The sequence below is a fragment of the Harpia harpyja genome, chromosome 1 (genome assembly GCF_026419915.1).
Source record: "Harpia harpyja isolate bHarHar1 chromosome 1, bHarHar1 primary haplotype, whole genome shotgun sequence".
NCBI classification, from domain to species: Eukaryota; Metazoa; Chordata; class Aves; order Accipitriformes; family Accipitridae; genus Harpia; species Harpia harpyja.
In genome coordinates, this window is record NC_068940.1 from 24,879,319 (window position 1) to 24,897,299 (window position 17,981).

The 17,981-nt window shown below is 40.6% G+C and overlaps 1 protein-coding gene across 4 annotated transcripts in view; it reads right to left on the reverse strand.

Annotated features, from left to right (window-relative positions):
• Positions 1-5,369: 5,369 nt before the first annotated feature.
• The window catches only part of TRIO (trio Rho guanine nucleotide exchange factor), a 258,492-nt gene continuing 245,880 nt past the window's right edge, over positions 5,370-17,981 (reverse strand). For 3 of the 4 annotated variants that reach the window (XM_052781427.1, XM_052781440.1, XM_052781431.1), the window contains exons 49-57: positions 17,032-17,279; positions 16,073-16,211; positions 15,702-15,729; positions 14,660-14,822; positions 12,489-12,610; positions 9,923-10,001; positions 9,083-9,283; positions 8,507-8,645; positions 5,370-6,956 (exon numbers count right to left, since the gene is read on the reverse strand). In XM_052781427.1, the coding sequence (XP_052637387.1) occupies positions 6,414-6,956; positions 8,507-8,645; positions 9,083-9,283; positions 9,923-10,001; positions 12,489-12,610; positions 14,660-14,822; positions 15,702-15,729; positions 16,073-16,211; positions 17,032-17,279 (1,662 nt within the window). In that variant the 3' untranslated portion in view covers positions 5,370-6,413. Of the gene's footprint in view, positions 6,957-8,506; positions 8,646-9,082; positions 9,284-9,922; positions 10,002-12,488; positions 12,611-14,659; positions 14,823-15,701; positions 15,730-16,072; positions 16,212-17,031; positions 17,280-17,981 lie in introns of those variants that run through there. The other variant, XM_052781449.1, reaches the window with a different exon arrangement.

The following is a 17,981-nucleotide window of genomic DNA, read 5'->3' on the forward strand; positions in this document are numbered from 1 at the left end:
AATCTCTCCCCAAGGCAGTCGTAATACCTCAGCTTCATCTGGGAAATAAAGCGGCTGAGAAAGTTCAATGAGAGAAAATTAACATTCATGGGGGATATGCTGAAAGGGGGATCCAAGTTTTACATGTAACATCATGGGCTCTAAACTGACCATTGCCGCTCAACTTGGGAACACGATCTCAGGATTTAATATTCCAAGAAGTATCAGCTCAAAAGAAGTCAAAGCAAGGTGAACACTTGGAATTTTTAGAAAAGGAATAGAGAACAAAGTGCCATTTTGCAGCTGGGTAACTTATGATGCACCTGTATCCTGAATATTGTGTGAGCTTCGCCCCCTCCCATCGCAGAAAATATACAGCTTGGAAGTAGGGAAGGTTCAGAGAAAGGCAATTAAGGTGATACATACCTGAGGAATAAACAGAGCAGTACTCTTTAGCCTGGTAAACAGATGATCAAATGAAAAGTAAGGTAGAAGACTAAAAGGAAAGGTAGGACACAAAAGCTGGGGAGATGAACTGCTCACTGTCTTTTCCAAAACAAAGCTTTGGAGACATCAAAGGAAGATGTCAGTGGGTTCTTCACACAGCATGGAGTTCAACTGCATAACCTGTTGCTACACAAAGTTATGGATATCCGTGGTTTACTGCCACTCTAGAACAATAATTAAGTAATCCTCAATGGACTTTTCTTCCATGAAATGCAAAGCCATCATTTGGTCAGGAAGACCATTTGGTATGGCACAGGAGAATACATGGGGGGTGGTAATGGATGGAATGTCTTTGGAGAGCTGGAAATTGTTTGCAGAGATTAAAGTGTTGCTTTGGTGTTAAGGTTTCATCCTTTCTGTAGTTCAACATATTCATCCTCTTTGGATGGAAGATATTTTCCTTCACAAACCCCGAAATTTGGAGCAATGAGAACCAATACCTTACCACAGGCATAATGACAGAATCCGAAGCTTCATCCGCTGCAACTGATGCAGTCCCGAGTATGTCATCTACACATTTCCTCAAACAACAAGGATGACAATCCCTTCAGCAGTCAAGAGGAGAATGTATGTGTTAAGAAGAAAACTCACTAAAAAAAGCAGCTTTCGGATTACTGCTCTCGACAATTAGACAATGAAAACATCGCAAGCATCATCTTTCCTGAAGATAGCTCAAAGAGTTCATGTATTAAACCTCAGATGTATCTCTAGCATGTTCCATCATTTTAACCTACAACCAGTGGGGAAAACTGGGAACTTGGTGCTCTTCTCTCATACTAGGGTTCATAATGGCTTCTTTTATTGGAAGGCATAGATTGACTGATGGGAGTTTATTATTAGTAGGCTTGGTGCTGGCTCTTCTGACATTTCTAGGGGAACAGGAGGAGATCAGACTGCCCTCCTCAGTAACTCCAACTGCTCCTCCACTCCCATTGCCCTGAAGCTTTTTGGGTAGGGCTAAGGGGAGCGCATTACGGGAGATGAAAAGTGTTCTTGTTTTGAGGACTAAGACATCATGAGAGAAGCATATTCTCCTGTCCTTAGACATCAGGCTCTTAGTCCCTGCGGCAGGTCAGCGAAATGGGAGATCTCATTCTTGTATTGATGCTCGGTGTTACAACACGGAACAGAGGACCCCCGAGTGCATTTACTTGGGAAATGCTGGGGCGACCGCGAGGCATGTGAAGCCTGAGGTGCTGGGTATGTGTCTTTGCTTGCCAGGAAGGAGAGAGAACAGTGGGCATCGGCTTCTTTGCAGTGATGAGAGATCATCATGCTCTTGCATTATAGTGCACACAGAAGAAGCCTTTTGTCTTGACTGCTTGGGCAGATGTGAACATGCAAAAAGTACTCGAAGTACAACCTCTACAGATGCAAAACCTATCTGTTACTCTCTAATATAACCTCCGTCAAGATTTAATTTCAGAAAAAAAATTCAAAGTTGTTTGCCTGAGGGATACAGCAGCCGTTCTGACAAAAACACCGCAATAACTGGAGCTGATTTAAACAAATATAGAAACTCAGTCTTACCTGGTTCTACCTACCTCCACATGCAGCTGAATCCCTATAGCAGAGAAATCAGTAACACACCCACACCGAGTCTAAGTACACGTGGGAAGGGTATATAAAGCTTAGCTCATCTCCTGGACTGGAGCAGACATGGTAACGCTCCCTGCACTAATCCCGAGCACACAAATACACTGCTGTTTGCAGCAAAGATTGGCTGTCCAAATGCTTCACCAAATACCAGCTACTCAGAGGTTTAACTGCCCGCAGCCGCTGGTTATATATATTCCTGTCTTCATTTCTCTCAAGATTTTGGGAACCATGGGGTTTAACCTCAAGTCAGCCATTGGTTTTCCCCTTGGTTACATTCATTTCTCACTCACCAGCCTCTCTTTTTGATGTGGTCCCACACTGACACTCTCAGCAGTGGGGTTTTAATGTTTCCTGACAGTATCATGCAGTACGCTACATGCAAAGAACATCCCATTATATTTTCAGGCATCTTCTACTACCAGTCAGGCTTGCACAGGTACCGAAATCTTTTCAGGAAGCCAGATGCTTTTGCTGTGTCATTCTGGAAGATGTCTATTGCGCCCTGGCCTGAACATGCTTTTGGATTTGGAGAAAGAAAAAAGCCAGTTATTTTTAATTCTATTCATCAACACATTAATAGTCCCATCTGAGAATGAGGATGACTTATAGTTAAGTGCCCTCTATACTCACACAAGAGAAAACCAGGCTCTCCCATCCTGCTCCTCACGAGCACAGGCACAGGCCTAACATGTAAGGAAGGCAACATAGGTTGCTTCCCTGGCCACGGAAATATTATCTAGCCAGGCCTTCTGCTTAGCAGTTGCACAATGGTTTTCAAGTTAAGCTGTGTTCTTCAAATGTGCAATGGAGAACTCCCGTGCTCCCAACCCCCCCCTTGAGAAATACTGACACACGTGCACTGACTAAAGTCGGGCAACCTCTTTTCTTCCTCAACTACCAATAAGAAGTGATTGGGGTATGTTATAAAAAAGAAACATTTAGACGCATGCTTCTCTTGAACCTCCCTGGCCATTTTTCCCCCTTTCAGCTATGACATTGACTGCCACTCCCTACGTTCTACAACGTTCCCGCATCAGAAACCTCATACCAGCTGCTCTCACCCACACTTTTGGTTTCCACTCCCTGTCAGCCTGCGGTGCTGATTCGCTGGGTGCAGGACAGTCAAGAAGCACTGCACCCGACTGAGCCCAAGCGGCATTTGCAGCCCCGACTACACAATTTAGCGAAACAAAAGGACCTTACGCATACATTATCTCTTCAAAGCATTTGAAGAGATATCCAAATTGAGGAGCCCATCATTCAAGCTTTCTTCAGCTGGAAGCTCTCACACTGAATAGTAGGTTTTAGTGCAAAACTCCACTCTGTCAAAAGATGTTAGCTCTCCCAAGTAACAGGGCTCGCAGAGAGGGCCAGAAACAGTGCACTCTTGTTTAAGTACGAGTGGGAGAATGTATCTCTGCTACTTTAAACACCTACAAGTGCATTATTTCTCCGTATAGCATTTGGGTAACTTCTCCCCAGCTTAGCGTATCTTCAGTCAAGAAGAAGTATTTTAGAGAACTCATGGATACAAACTCTTCCATGGAGCATGTTGCCATCTATTTCCCTGTCACAGAAAAAGCTTCCAGTGGCTCATCCTTGGCAGTACATTCTTCCTGAATATTCCCTGTCTCTCTCAATGTAAAATGTCTCTCTCAATTATCTCTCCCAGTAGTAAATTGAGAGGAATAAAGGGACTGTTTCATCACTTGACAGGTAATAGCAGAAAAAAAAGAGTGGAAAAAAAAAAGATGTATACAATGCAATGACAAGCATAAACACTCTGCATTGTTCCCTGACCTTCCACTTCATTTTGAATTGCAAACAGATTAATGATAGCAGAAGAGGGAGAGAGATAAATGTACACAATGAAAAAGTTTTCTGCTTCATCCTTCATCGGATGCGAACAGAGTTTAGCTGCAAAACCCAAGCCTTTATGGTTGAAAGTAACTTTTCTTCATAATGAATCTGGAATGCCTGAAAGATGTGGGAAATCTGTGCCCCAGTTTAATATTAAACTGAAATATGATCCTTCGGTCTTTAACTGGGAACATCTGGTAGAAAACTCTGCTGGTCAAAATTTACTAGCTAGTAAAGACTATAATGAATTTCCACAGTTAGAGAGTTATGCATGTTTTATATAAAAGCAATCATGACACTACAAAGCACTCAACACTTAGAGCAAAGGCAAATATTATTTTGTAAGGCATGAAAGAAAGATACATCATTGCAATTTAAAATTAATTTTATGGCAATAAAATAAGGTACTTTTTTTCTTTTTAAATACAGAGCCCAATTAAAATATAACCAAACCTAAACTTTAAAACTCCTTAAAGCAAGAGATCAGACAAATATGTCAAATATGTTTAATTTTTTTCAAAATAACTGATGGCAAAATAAAATATTTACATCACGTCATACTGTGTAAACATGTAACGTCACTGTACAAAGAAATATACATGCAAAATAAAGCAAAACTTTAACTAAAACAATAAGGGAAAATAATACACAAACATAATGATATGAGGTTGGTACGAATACACATCCAGTTTTGAAGTCAGTTGTTTTCTTTTAAAAAGTTTCTGTACAACTTTACAAAAAAACCCCAAAAAACAAAAAAAGGAATAAATAGAATACAGTGGAAGCCGCAAAGCTCAAAACTAACCCAAGCTAGGTTATGGCTTAAGACCCATATATCTAACTATTGTGGGACGTTGGCTTGATTTCTTTAAACATGGCATTTCACACAAACATAGATGACAACACACCCATATGAACTCAGTGATGCACAGAAGACCATCTCTGTCTTTTTAAATAGCTCATGTTAATATTACTTCAACCTTAAAAACAGTCACTAAGACAATTACATTACGTGTCAGATTCTCCTCATCCGACCACTACTTTCTGAATGTATTCTTCACCAAAGAGCACAAAATTAATTTGTTCATTTCACAGAAAGAAGTAAACACAGATCTGAAAATTCTAAAAAGTAGTAAGTGTTGAGACTGATTTTGGGAAAGTCAGACTTTGGCATTTTGAATATAATAATAAATTTTAAAAAGTGTCACCCTACTTCTTAACCAGTCTGAGATTTGGGATACGAATCTCTCTCTCTTTCCCCTCCCGCCCCCCAACAATCCTTAAAACTGACTAGTCTTGACTAAATTCTATGCTAACCCTCATCTTAAACTAATAATGACAGTGTGGTACAACACACCCGCCCCTGCCCACCCAGAAACCCCAAACACACAAACAAAACCATAAAGCTCGCCGTACTAAGTATGTGCTTTTTCTATATATTTATTACAGTTACAACAGAGGTCCTCATAAATAGTTGCATAAAATGTTAAAGCCACAACATTGCACATGATATGAAAGAAAACAAAATCCCAAATGAGTGCATTTACAGTATTTCATCCTGCTGTATGCTGCTTGACAATCGGGTCGGCAAGCTGGGCACCAACCCGAAGTCCTTTTCTAAGGGGACAGTGAGTACTGACCCAAACTGAAGACCCGCACAGTGGTATACCACCATTTAGGAAGGAGGGGGAAAAAAAGGATAAGGGGAGGGGGGAAAAAAAATTACAGACCGAAGGCAGGTAACAGTCTATATACAAGTAAGGCCTACATTTTATCAGAGCAAAACGATTCATTCTATTTGTATGCAAAAACTTTGAGGTTGGATGCACTTAAAAGCAGAGTCTGATCTCAGTGCACTGCTACGTGAGATACATACAGGCGAGGCAACTGGAAAGCTCTAGGACCAAGTGAAAACCAGATGTTATAAATGGAGGCCGTATCAATGGGCAGCCATTTTGGTGAGTCTTCTCCAGGCAAGATTTCATTTTTGTTTAACACCAGTGCTTTGAACATAGGCATTTCTTCCTTGAATAAATCTTGAAAACGGTAGTTAAGTTCACTTGCAAAATTCAACTCTTGTTTATTAAAAAAACTATTTTTATTTTATTTTTTATTTTTTTTGCAGAAACCTGAATAAAATACTGTTACTGTATCGCTCGTGACTGCTTTTTGCAGAGTACAGTGCTATCGTCCTCCACCCCAGTGAAGTCTGCATCGCCAGTCCCCCGCGCCGCGCCGCCCCGCGCGGGTCCCCCTGGAATGCGTTTGCACACGAACATTCGCTAGCAGCTGGTTGGCTCGGGGTTTGCTTTCCTCAAAATTCAAGTCAACAGCTGATTGGCAGAAGGAGTCTATCTCCAGTCTGATTGATTGGCAGGAGGAGTCTATCTCCAGTCTGATTGGCAGGAGGAGTCCATCTCCAGTCTGATTGGCAGGTGAAAGAGAATGAGAGAGAACTTCAAGCAAGGTCAAACTCTTGGCAAGAGCCTGCTCTGTAAGAAGTTTTTAATGCTACGGATGGGTCGAACATCATTCTGGTGTTTTCGCCGCTCAATGAACGAAGTCAGTCTGGATATGTCAATGCTGTCAGCACTTTTGCTATTCCCCAGCTGCAGCCATTGCTCCTGGAGGGCCAGTGCAGCCGAGGGACGCTTAGCTGGGTCATCCTGAAGTAGGAAGCATACAAAATCTTTGGCCTTCTGGCTAACTCCTTTGAAGTAGTCATCTGGGAAACTAAAGTCTAAGCGGCAAATATTCAGGCAAGTTTCCTCTACACTTTCATCCAGGAAAGGAGAGACGCCACTAAGAAGGACATATGTGAGCACTCCAATGCTCCAAACATCTGAAGTGAGGGAAACAGGATTTCCAAGAATAATTTCAGGAGCTGCAAACTCTGGGTTTCCAAGTAACTGGTGGATGTAATACGTGGTATTGAGCTGGACTGCGTCTCCAAAGTCAGCCAGTTTTATTGTTGGCTTAGTGGAACTCTGGTCCACCAAAATATTTTCAGGCTAGAAAACATAAAAGCAAAAGTTAAAATGTCTTTTTTTCAAGTCAGTCTAACACACATTTAATGCTCCAACATTACTGTTTCCCAGCCAGTGCTGTCGGCTCAAGAAGGTAACAAACAGCTGCACGCTGCAAGGATTACTGCTGCAGGCCAGCTCTGCAGAGCTCCGAGGCAGTCCTGCCACGGCTTCCCCCAGACCAACCGGCAGGCAGTTTCTTGCCAACCACAGTATGCAGTGAATGCGCTTTAGCTGCTGGCACTATAATTTTTGCAGGAAACATAGTTCTGCCGGATAATACTGCAGATGTTCACAACAGCAGCTCCGCAAAGCTTCACAGGAACCTGTGTTTGGGAATTTAAGCTTAAAGAACGGCAATTACAAATAGAGGGTGAATAAAGCAACTGCTCTATTTGCTTTATGACAGAGAGACAACAAAACCCTTGCATTTAAAGATTGGAAGACCTTGTCTGAATTTTCATGATGCTTTCAACAGAATTCAGCTTTACGTGGTGATTCTTTAATGTAACACAGCTGTACAGATGGAAGTCAAACACTCTTATGAGACTATAGCAGCAGCAGGTCCTGTTGGATGCACATGGCTTCAGAACTGCCCCGCTATTGGTGAGCTGGGGGTGGAATTATTTTTATGGTTTTATTTCTGAAGCTACTGCTGCTGTAGCTGTGATCTTAGCAAAATAAGAGTGACCTACCTACAACTAGTTTTTAATTAGTTCATTTGTAAGTACCCTGAGACTGGAAAAAGTACTGGTGAACTCCATAGAGCACTAGAAAAAATTAAATTTTGGGTCTCCATGGTATGCAGACCAGACTGGTTCTTCTCGGAAAACAGAAGTATGAGGAAGGAAGATGCCGGCTCTTTTTGCTTTTTCTTACTGTGACCCCTTCTGGCTAAAGAGAACCTCCCTACAAAGACGACTTGTCAATGCTAAAATCCCTTATTATTCAAATACAGGTGGGGAGAAAAAAGAAGTGTAAAGACTAAGTTTTTAATCAATATTCACATTAAGACCTTCTTATATAGCTTTTCCTACTAGAATGCATCAAATCCTTGCAGCTCAAGTAAAATTCAAAGGGTAGGACAGATGCTCAAAGAAGTACCATTCACATAGATATCACAGCCCTCAGAGTGCAAAGATTTGCAGGAACAGAGGAAAAGCAGTCTCTTTCACAACAAACTCTACGCTTCTTGAGAAAGAAATGGATTTCTGCTGCAAGTTTCTCAGAAAGTAAATAAATAAATGAATAAATAAATAAAAGTCAAACAAAACTGTTCCTGTCAGCAATTATTTCCAGCACATAGGACCACACAGGGCCAGCAAGCTTTAAAGAGAAAGCACAAAGAATTCAGAGTTTCTGCTTTACTGGCTATGAGTCATCTAAAGCACTTGGGGATGGAGCCCCAACCCATACCCTTCATACAGTCTCAAAGCAATTCACAGTTCTATGTTCCCAGGTGCAAGTTTCCTAGAAGAGGGAGGGTTTTATGCCTGGAATGGCGCACACTGCCAGGAATCCCATTCACTCCTCACCTTTAGGTCCAAATGTGCTATTCTGCAGTTGTGAAGATACTGCACGGCTTCCAGAATCTCTCCCAGGTAGAGTCTGATCTTCCCTTCTGTGAGGTTTCCCCATCGCACGACGTAGTCTAGAAGGCGACCCTGGTCAGCCCTATTGGAATTAGAAGGGTTACATTTTGGATTAATCCATATATCAGAACTGAAAGAAAAACCTAACAGGCCATAGACTACAGGAATAACTGTAGCCTGCAGCACCTAAGAGACAGAGGACTAGGGTATGAAGAGGAGATCTGATATCAATCTACACAACATTCCTAATTCACTTGTGCAACCACTTGATATAAAATAATTCCTGGACCTTCAGACTAAGATAATCATCCACATATCAGTTTAATATCTCAACTTGTTTCCTTCTGAGTATTAAACTCAACATTTTAATAACAGCATTTTAGAAAACTGCAATATTTTACTTAGGTGTTTTCAAACTTCTATGAAATTTTAAAGTTCCTTATTCATAAACCACTATAAATGCCCCAGAAAGTCAGCTGTAGGGATCGCATTTTACAGATAATGTTAGAGTCCACACACATTTCTAACACTAGTATGTAGTTGGTGGAGGTCTCAAAGGTATCAAGAAGGCCAATGAGCTGGGGATGCTGGAGATTCTGCATGACTCCAAGTTCATGGGTAACCTGGTCTCGCTTCATCAACTTCTTATTCACAAACTTAGTGGCTACTGCTCGCTTGGTTCCCTTCTGGTCACACTTCTTAACGACAGAAAATCTGCCCCTGGAATACAATATTGAAAAAAAAGAATTAACCCAGAGTTGCACTGAGGACATACTTTTACCTCGAAGGATATCCTGAGTGAGATCTGATTTTACACCTCTAATAAGCTACCCTCACAGAGCAGTTTCTGGACATAAACAAGAGTTTTCAGAGCATGCATCTTCTACAAATCATGTCTGTATAAATAATTATCTCCTGAGAGAGATCTGTTTTATCGCATTTGCAGAGAACTCAGGTCAGAGTAGTATCCAGCTTTCAAAGGTCACCCTTAAGTCGGACAAATGTATATTCTATGTGACTTATTTTGCCCATTTTCAGACTTTTTCTTTCTGTAATATTCATACCCTAAATAAAAACGTTTAGGAGATCTTCATTACAGAAGCAGTGTCAGTCACTGCCAGGCATGCTTAAAAAAATAATCCCTTAATCTATGATACCACTCGAGCCTAAACACGTTCTGTTTATGCAGTGCCATCTAGTGCTGGTAAAATTTTTGCTTCCTCATTTCTATTTAATCCAATGTAATTCTAGCCTTTTAGGCTCATATGATAAGTATTTTTCAAAGAGAATTTCAATTTTTTGAAAGAGAAGTTAATATTTTGACATAGACAGCTTTGGAGATCACTATACCGAACGCACCTGCCAAGCTCAGCCACTTCACTGTAGAGGGAATCAAAGTTGTCCTTCCAGATTACCATGATCCCATCACTCCCAGGACCTACCAAAAAAAGAGAAGGACAGTATGGCCAAAATTTAATGTACTCAGATCCTCCTTGGAACTAAATTATTGTCATTATAACCAATGCATTGTTTCAGATGTTTGCAGAAGGAGAAATATTTGGACTTCATATTCAGTTTGGGAATAAATTTCAGGAAGAATTTGCCTCAGTCAGACTGGCCCCTATCATCTTTCTTTTGAAGCTGAGGGTGTCTGTATTGAAAAGCAACTCATGGCCTCATACTGTCCGTCCTCTTGCAGCTCAGAAAGAAAATAATTCCTGTAATCAACTACTTCATTGATGGTTTATGAAGACTACTACAGCAACAGAAGGCAGAGTATTCTTTACTCTTCGCACAAGATAATGCACGAGAATTTACTACAATCAAATGGCAAGTCCTTCAAGTCCGAAGGACTGAAAAAGACTTTGTAGTTTGATCTTGAAACTTTACTTTATGCTACAGCCTTAGAGTTTTCATTTTGCTCTTACAGACTGGGGAAATGAAGGGTAGGATGGCCCCGGAAAAACTGGGGCCAGAAATTCTTTGTAAAAGTATTGGTAGGGCTGAGTAGAAGGGCTAGCAAAATACAGCTGCCTGTCTTTTGGAGTCTAGTTGCAGAGTAACCAAGACATACCAAATTCTCCCTTAGTTTTGACTGAAAATTGAACACTTGCTTTTAGACAGGGTCAGTAAGACCAAGGACCGTGGCTGAAAGATGGTAGTTTAGTCTACAAGACTTCAGTGACTCTGATTCTGGCCAAATCATGGTTTTGGGCTTCTGTACTGGTGTAGGAAGGACACTCATTACACTAGTTCCTTAAAGCACACAGTTTCACATTGATTCTTGTCCATCACGAGCTTTTTACTCCCCTGACTAGAAAGTTTCCTTGGCTGAGATACTATCAGTGGAATTGCCCCGTCCTGTTAATCCCTGTATGACACAGGGTGGCAGGGAGACAAACTGGATTACACACCAAAGCAGCCTGGCCAATGCAGCAGAACAAATTCTACAGTGGAACTAATTCAGGTGCAGTGGGAACTGCCTGTACAGGAATGAATAACCTTGGCAAGTTGAAGGAAACAGCAAAAAGAATAGCTATCTTACATTATGTCTCATTATCAACAATATACCTGCTGCTGGGGGGGGCGGGGGGGGGCGGGGGGGAAGTGATCAGACAGTGTAGCAGCTACCTGAAAAAAGTGCTCTAGTTTTCAGGAAACATTAGTATAAAGAGCAAAATTTTATTTTCTGCCTCTTTTATACATTGCAACACACCCATCCTAGGGCTTAACTATGGGCTGTCTTGGGTCGGTGAGTAGAAAGTGTTGGGAATAATCACCACCTCCATATGCTGGCAGTAAGGCACTTACTGTGGCTGCCAACAGGCAGAGCTTAAAGTGGCAGCACTGATTATAAACCCCCAAAATTTCAAATGAGGTTTTGGAAGTGACACATCTTTCACAGTCTGGTTTCAACATTCCAGAAAAATGGTGAAGTTTTTTTGAAAAAAAGTGAAGAAAGAACATATTTTGGAGAGGTTCGGGACAACCATACAAGTCCCCATATCAGCTGGGACAGACGTACAAAGACAGAATGCAGCACTTCGTATCTTATTTTCTTTTATATGAGTCAGTTTGAGACAGAGCCATTCCACCTAAAATCTATTAATTCTCACCAATGGATAAATATATGGGCCTCTCAACAGATTAAAGGACGCAGATAGCATCAATTGTTATAAACTGCATGTAAGAAAGCCTACTAACCTGCTGCGTCCCCATGTTTTCCCTATTTCTAAAAATGGAGGATCCTGAACACTTAAGAATGACTGAATGTACAAATACACACCAAAACTTATCACTATGCCATCAAACACATCAAGCAAAAGACGTTTTTTCTTCTTTTGCTGTCTGCCTCCAAAACACAGGCATTTTTCATCTTTGCAGATTTCCTTTTCCTTCTCTCACAAACATTCAGGTTGCCTCACTTCAGGTACTGAAATAATGTAATTTAAGTGTAGATCCGTGATGCAAAGACAAGAAGTAGTTCTATGTTCTCCTAAGCGTTGTGGCTTTACAATTCAAGCAAAAGGAGCGTATTAAAATACAGAGCAATGCTACTGTTTTCTTATCTGTACACTTTAGAAATTATACATGTTAGCATAGTAACATTCACTGAGACTAAACTAAGAATGTAGATGATAAAATATGATTTTATCATAGTATGTTTGAACTAGTTTTGACAGACAAGGTGAATGCACGTTGAGCGTACTGTGTAGGCATCTTGTCTGTATGAACCTCTAATTAGTTACATCCTAAAAGTGCATCTATTTCTGCTGAAACAAGTAATATATCACAGGTGAAAAGGTTTATTATAATACTCCTTTAACAGAGGGATGCCCAAAAGACGGGTTTTCTTTTTCCTGGACTACGGGTACCAGACACTTTGAATGTAATTGAATAAAAAAAAGCAAAGAGACGGGCCTACCTAAAACTCGTAGACTGGTGGAAGATGAAACCGAACCCATATCGTTTGCAGCTATACATGTATAGATACCATCGTCTTCTGCAGTGACGCCAATGATTTTCAGTGAAGCCTCTCCTAAGTCACTGGGAAACACAATGGCATCTGTTAACTTTATATTCACTTTAGAGACCTTAGGCTGTGGAAATCAGACAAAGTTAGATTGATACTGTTAATATTTCTTATTCTCTCTCTCTCTCTGGACAAACATTACTAACCCTGTCCCTGCCATTTCAGAAGCATCTACCAGAACACTTGGTGTCCATCAAGTATCTTGGAATGTCCTAGAGACTATTAGAAGAACATCCTCACTGTGTGTTTGAAAAATCAAATGCTTCCTCTACTTCCTTCAAATTATGAGAAGCCGTATTGAGACAACCATCCATCATTGTTCTTTCTGAAAGGTTAGCGTCCATCCCCAACTCCCAGCATACAGAAGATGATCTAACATTTGTACTTTCAAAGCATTCATCCCTTGCAAGAGAGGGCTTCCCCTTCAATACAAAAGGCACTCCTCACCACAACTTTGGAGACCTCAGAATCTGGGAGAATGAGGGTGGGAGGAAACGAAAAAGGACTTAAGTTTTCCCTCTGCTCTGGCGTAGAGACAGCAAGAAGCTATGTAAGACCACAAGAGAAAGATTCTGCAGACTCTTCCTTAATCTTTCTCACTGCTGAACCACTCTTTTTGTCTGACGGTTTGTCTTTAAATGTCTACTTATATCTTCCTCTGCGCAATTCATTTCTAGTACTTTTTGACTATCTGCTGTGGACATGAACAGCATATAATTTTATTTGCAAAAGTCTCTTACAAATGTGAATACTTGGCAAGTCCTCCCTACACTTTTCACTTCTAGGCTCAAAACAACGCTAACATTGTGCTATTCTTTCACAGTAAGGCATGTTTTCAAGATTTTCTATCATTCTTATTGCTTTCCTTTGGATAAATCCCAGTAACAGCAAGTCATTTGACTGACGGAACCAAAAATTATTTGCTACGGTTTTGACCACATGACTTAATTTCAGGGAAAAAAAAGAATGTAAATTTTAGGAACACAGGAAGATGACCCCCCGCCCCAGCTCAAAGAACACTTCGTGATTATTATTTCTAAAAATCTGTCAGCCACAGCCAACATGATTTACTGGATATAATTCTGTAACAGTAATGAATCACAGTGAATTAAACCCAGTGATTCTAACTCTTACTCATCTCACAACAGTCCTGGATGCAGTAGCAAAGCTGCCACAACGCCTCTGTCTCCCCATAAAAAAAAAATTATACCCAGTGAAAAGGAAAAAGCAGCAGCAGCAGGAGGTAAAAAAGAACAGTATAACATTCCATCAAGTTTGCAGGTAAGTTGGACTATACCACACAACCTCTCAGAAAATGACATACTCTTCTATCTAATAATGAGAAAGTTTTCACAAAACCCCCCTTCATTCTGAAGTGAGAGCTTAATTCATAAAGACGACATTTCTTCAGACTGAAATTACTCATTAAACAACATTTTCTGTATATAAAAGAATGCTTCTTCAGAAAAAAACCCTTTTCTAACATGCAGTTTCACATTCCAAAATACAGCAATTTCTCTTATTCATCAGCTGAGTTACCAGTTAGTCTGTTACGTTCTATCATAGCAAAGCTAAAAACAAACAAAAATGTTGGTTTCCATGCTTCAACAATGAAGACGGTGACATTGCCATGTCAGTAGGAACCAGAGGCTTTTCTTTGCAAAAATACTGTAGTGTGATCTGAAAGCAGTCATTTCCTCAAAAATGATGGTATGTTACCAATGGAAATAAGGGATTGGCAGGACGGCATGTCACAACATACTGTTCTGGTTCAAGCACTAGGTCAGCGTGACAGAACCACAATGGCTTCTGCAATAGCTAATCAGAAATACCAGCTGAATTGTCTTTTCTTTTTAAAAATCAACCGAATATGACATTTGGGTACCCCAGCCATACACAAAAGTTACACGACATTTCCAGAAAATCTCAGCTGCGAAATATTTCTGTTTGAGGGCAACCGGATCTTTACGCCTCCAAGCAAAAAGCTATCCTGTACCAAGGGTGCAAATAGAAAATGTAACAGTTTCAGCAGTTCCTGTAGAACATTACACAAATTACTGTACCTGTACGAAATGCTGTGATGACCGTCATTGCTCAGTGTATTATGATCAGGACCTTTCCAAGTAACCGAAGCCTTGGGGCGACCACAGACTTTACACCTAAGCACGATGGTCTCTCCTGTCTCACATGTTACCTCACTCAATGGTATTATAAACTCTGGGGGAACTGGAAAAAGGAAATTAATGGCATTAGCTCAACTGAAGTTAATAAATTTCCTTTTCTATTCCTAGCGCTCTCTCTCTTCTATTAGACAAAGTAGTATGGTACTTTAATTTCCAAGGTGTATCTACCCCTCTACTCTTGGAGCACATCCACGGTTAAGCCACTTGCTGGGGCTCTGCAGAGCTAGTGAATTTTTCTCTGCGTGAACTTGGACGCAACACTACTGCTGTGCCACGGATAACCCTGAAGCCTACCATGGTGAACCAAACACCCTGTTTATGGCAAGCCGAGGAAACCCTACGCTGAAAAGTCTTTAAAGATGTGCTCAGCTAGGCTATCTTTATATCAGCTACGTTTGCAAAAGGGAACACAAAACACCTCACTCATCCACTGAGGCACTGTATGTAGTGTTTTCCCTTTTTCACAGGTGAAACTCAAAAAGTTTGGTTCTGTGTATTAAGATGAAACCCCAGTTTGGCTCTGACCCCCAAGGGCCGCGATCTTTGTCCTGATCAGCCTCTGCACTGGAGAGGCTAGGGTGCAAGGTTAAAAATGAAGCAGCTCCAAGTCCTGGCCTTGTTGTTTTGCAAACTCAGCAAGGCCCAACTTCCATACGGTCTTGATACAGAACATGTCATATGGTCCTTGTGTTTTCTGTTGTTTTGGACTTGTGAACAAAAATGTGTTCCTTGCATCTTAAAAAAAAAAAAAAAATATGATGTATTTCATTAGCTGTCTCCCTTATCCAAAAAGGGCCTATGCATATTTTGATAGAAAACACTCAGTTCCTGACATAATTCATATCAAGCAAATTTAAACAAAGTAAATAATGTTTTAATCAGATTATATTTACTGCAACTTTTAAAAATTAAAGCAACTTACCATCATAAATGTAATTGGGGTTGAGAAGCTGGAAAGGAGAAATTAAAGAATTAATGTCCTGATAACCTTTAATAAGGAATGGTAGAAAACAAAGCACGGCAATGGGTCAAAGTTAGCTGTACCCACAAAGATCCAAGAAACATCTGAACACCAGAATTTCTGCACCACTCTACTCTTTCTGCAGTATCTTTATGCTATATCATGCTTGCAGGCTCCAAGATTATATCTTCCTGTTTTCAGATTTGGCAAACACTGCCCATTAAACCCACTGTTCCCTCTAATTCCTTGATGTGAAATTCTGACAGAAGCTACTTTTAAAAAAATCCCAACACAACTTCTTTTGGAAACTACTACATCTTTGTAACACTGACCTTTACAGAAACCTTGTTGGCAAGTCCTTCTCGGGATTTGCGGTAACCATTTTCTAGCTTGCCTTCCCTTTTGCCGTCTTTATCTTTTTTCTCAGATTTCTTCCTTAAACGGAGTGCTGTGTGCCAAGACGTTGACTTCCTGAATACAGAACATTAAAATTTGATCAACTTTTTTTCACCTCCAGGTTACGCGTTATACTCTCTAGTTTCAAAAGGCATTGGAAAAGTATGTCAAAATGTTATTTCATTGTAATAAAGCATACTGAAATGAAATACATTATGTATTCCATAAGAGATGCTACCCTTGGTTGTAACTGTAAGCAAGCTAATAAGATCAGTCTGTAGTTGAGTATTTCTTGAAATCATTGCTTGAATGGTAAACTTTCTATATGAAAATACAAACTGTCAATCAAACTGAGCAATGATCAGGATAAAATCTGTATCATATATGGCCTATAGAAGCTTTACATAAAGCTTTAGCGCTAAGAACTTTGATATAATTTCTCCCATTGCAGATTTGAGAGAGATCTTCCTAGCACAGCCAGTCATTTTCAATAGGTTTGTGGCACGAAGTAGAGATCCAGGAACACTGAAATCTCATTTCACTTGGAACAAACATTCCCTGACTGTTTTCCTAAACAGAGGTGTCCAGCCTGATAACTCATTCTATTAAATAAACCAGTAACTATTGCTGCTCTTAGATCAGGTATTCTTTCATCATCATCTTTTCCCAGAAGATTGCACTACTACAGCTTTTTAATAAAGAATATGTGCTTCTGGGCTCTTTCTTACTAGGTTGTATTTTGAAGTTTGCTAAGGGACCTGCCAAGTACTCATTCTGCTTGATGTTCATTTATTTCTCAAAGATCACGTCAACTTTTGGTTTATAAGGTTCAAAGCCTTGTCTAAATTGGAATTTTTTCTTCCTCCTCCCCTTCCACACACACACAGGCACTCACTTGATGGTTCCATCAGGGTTGTCGATGATGACTGCACTGGTATGCCCCAAGACATAGCCGGGAATCCAGCCCTCGGCTGCGGGGCACTGATCAGTGGCGGCTCTGAACACCAAAAACATGTTCTGTTGGTTGCTGGCTAGAATCTGCACGACCTCTCCTTGGTAGACATTTATCTCATCCTCCTTCACTGCCGTGTAATCGTGTGTCACCAGCATGGTGGAGATATTGCTACTGCTGCTACTTTCACTCTGCAAGTGTCAATTGGGAGCAGAAAGAGGGGGGGGGAAAGAATCAAGTTTAAAGTTCATGAAGACGACAGGCTGTTCTTGGCCTGCTACGTTACCTGCATAATCCACATAACTTAATCTGCAGTCAAAGAAAAGAGCTACGATTTCTCTTCGAAAGCCGCCTGTGTCTACTTATCTTGTGCAAATTAGTTTGATCTTTGAATACCTTCACGTACAGCTGCTGCAGAAATTTATTCCCGCTACTTTTACTCAAGATTACTTCCTTTAACTAAGAGTCAGTTTATACACAGATCTCAACTGGTCTTCCTTTCAAGCTCAGACACTGAACCTCCCATCTTTATCAGGCAACAAAGCTACAGTACAGCACATAGGACAGTTTTTCATGGTCTTATAGGTGCAGTTTCAAAATCATAATCATCACCTCATAAACACTGGAAATTCCAACAACGAAAAATTCATAGAGTCTTTCCTAGCACTATTTGTCAGGTCTCAGACACCAGCCTTCTGCACACAAAACACGACAAGGTACAAAAGAACAAAACAGGCTTTTGACAGTGTCTCAAAACCCCAAGGCTTGCCCCTGGTTGAATCTGTGTGATCAGGTTTAGTCCTTTCAATGCACACGATGAGGTAAATTACTGAAATAAATGATTCATTTCTTGGGCAAAATAGGCCCACTGGACTATCAGAATAAAGCTGGAA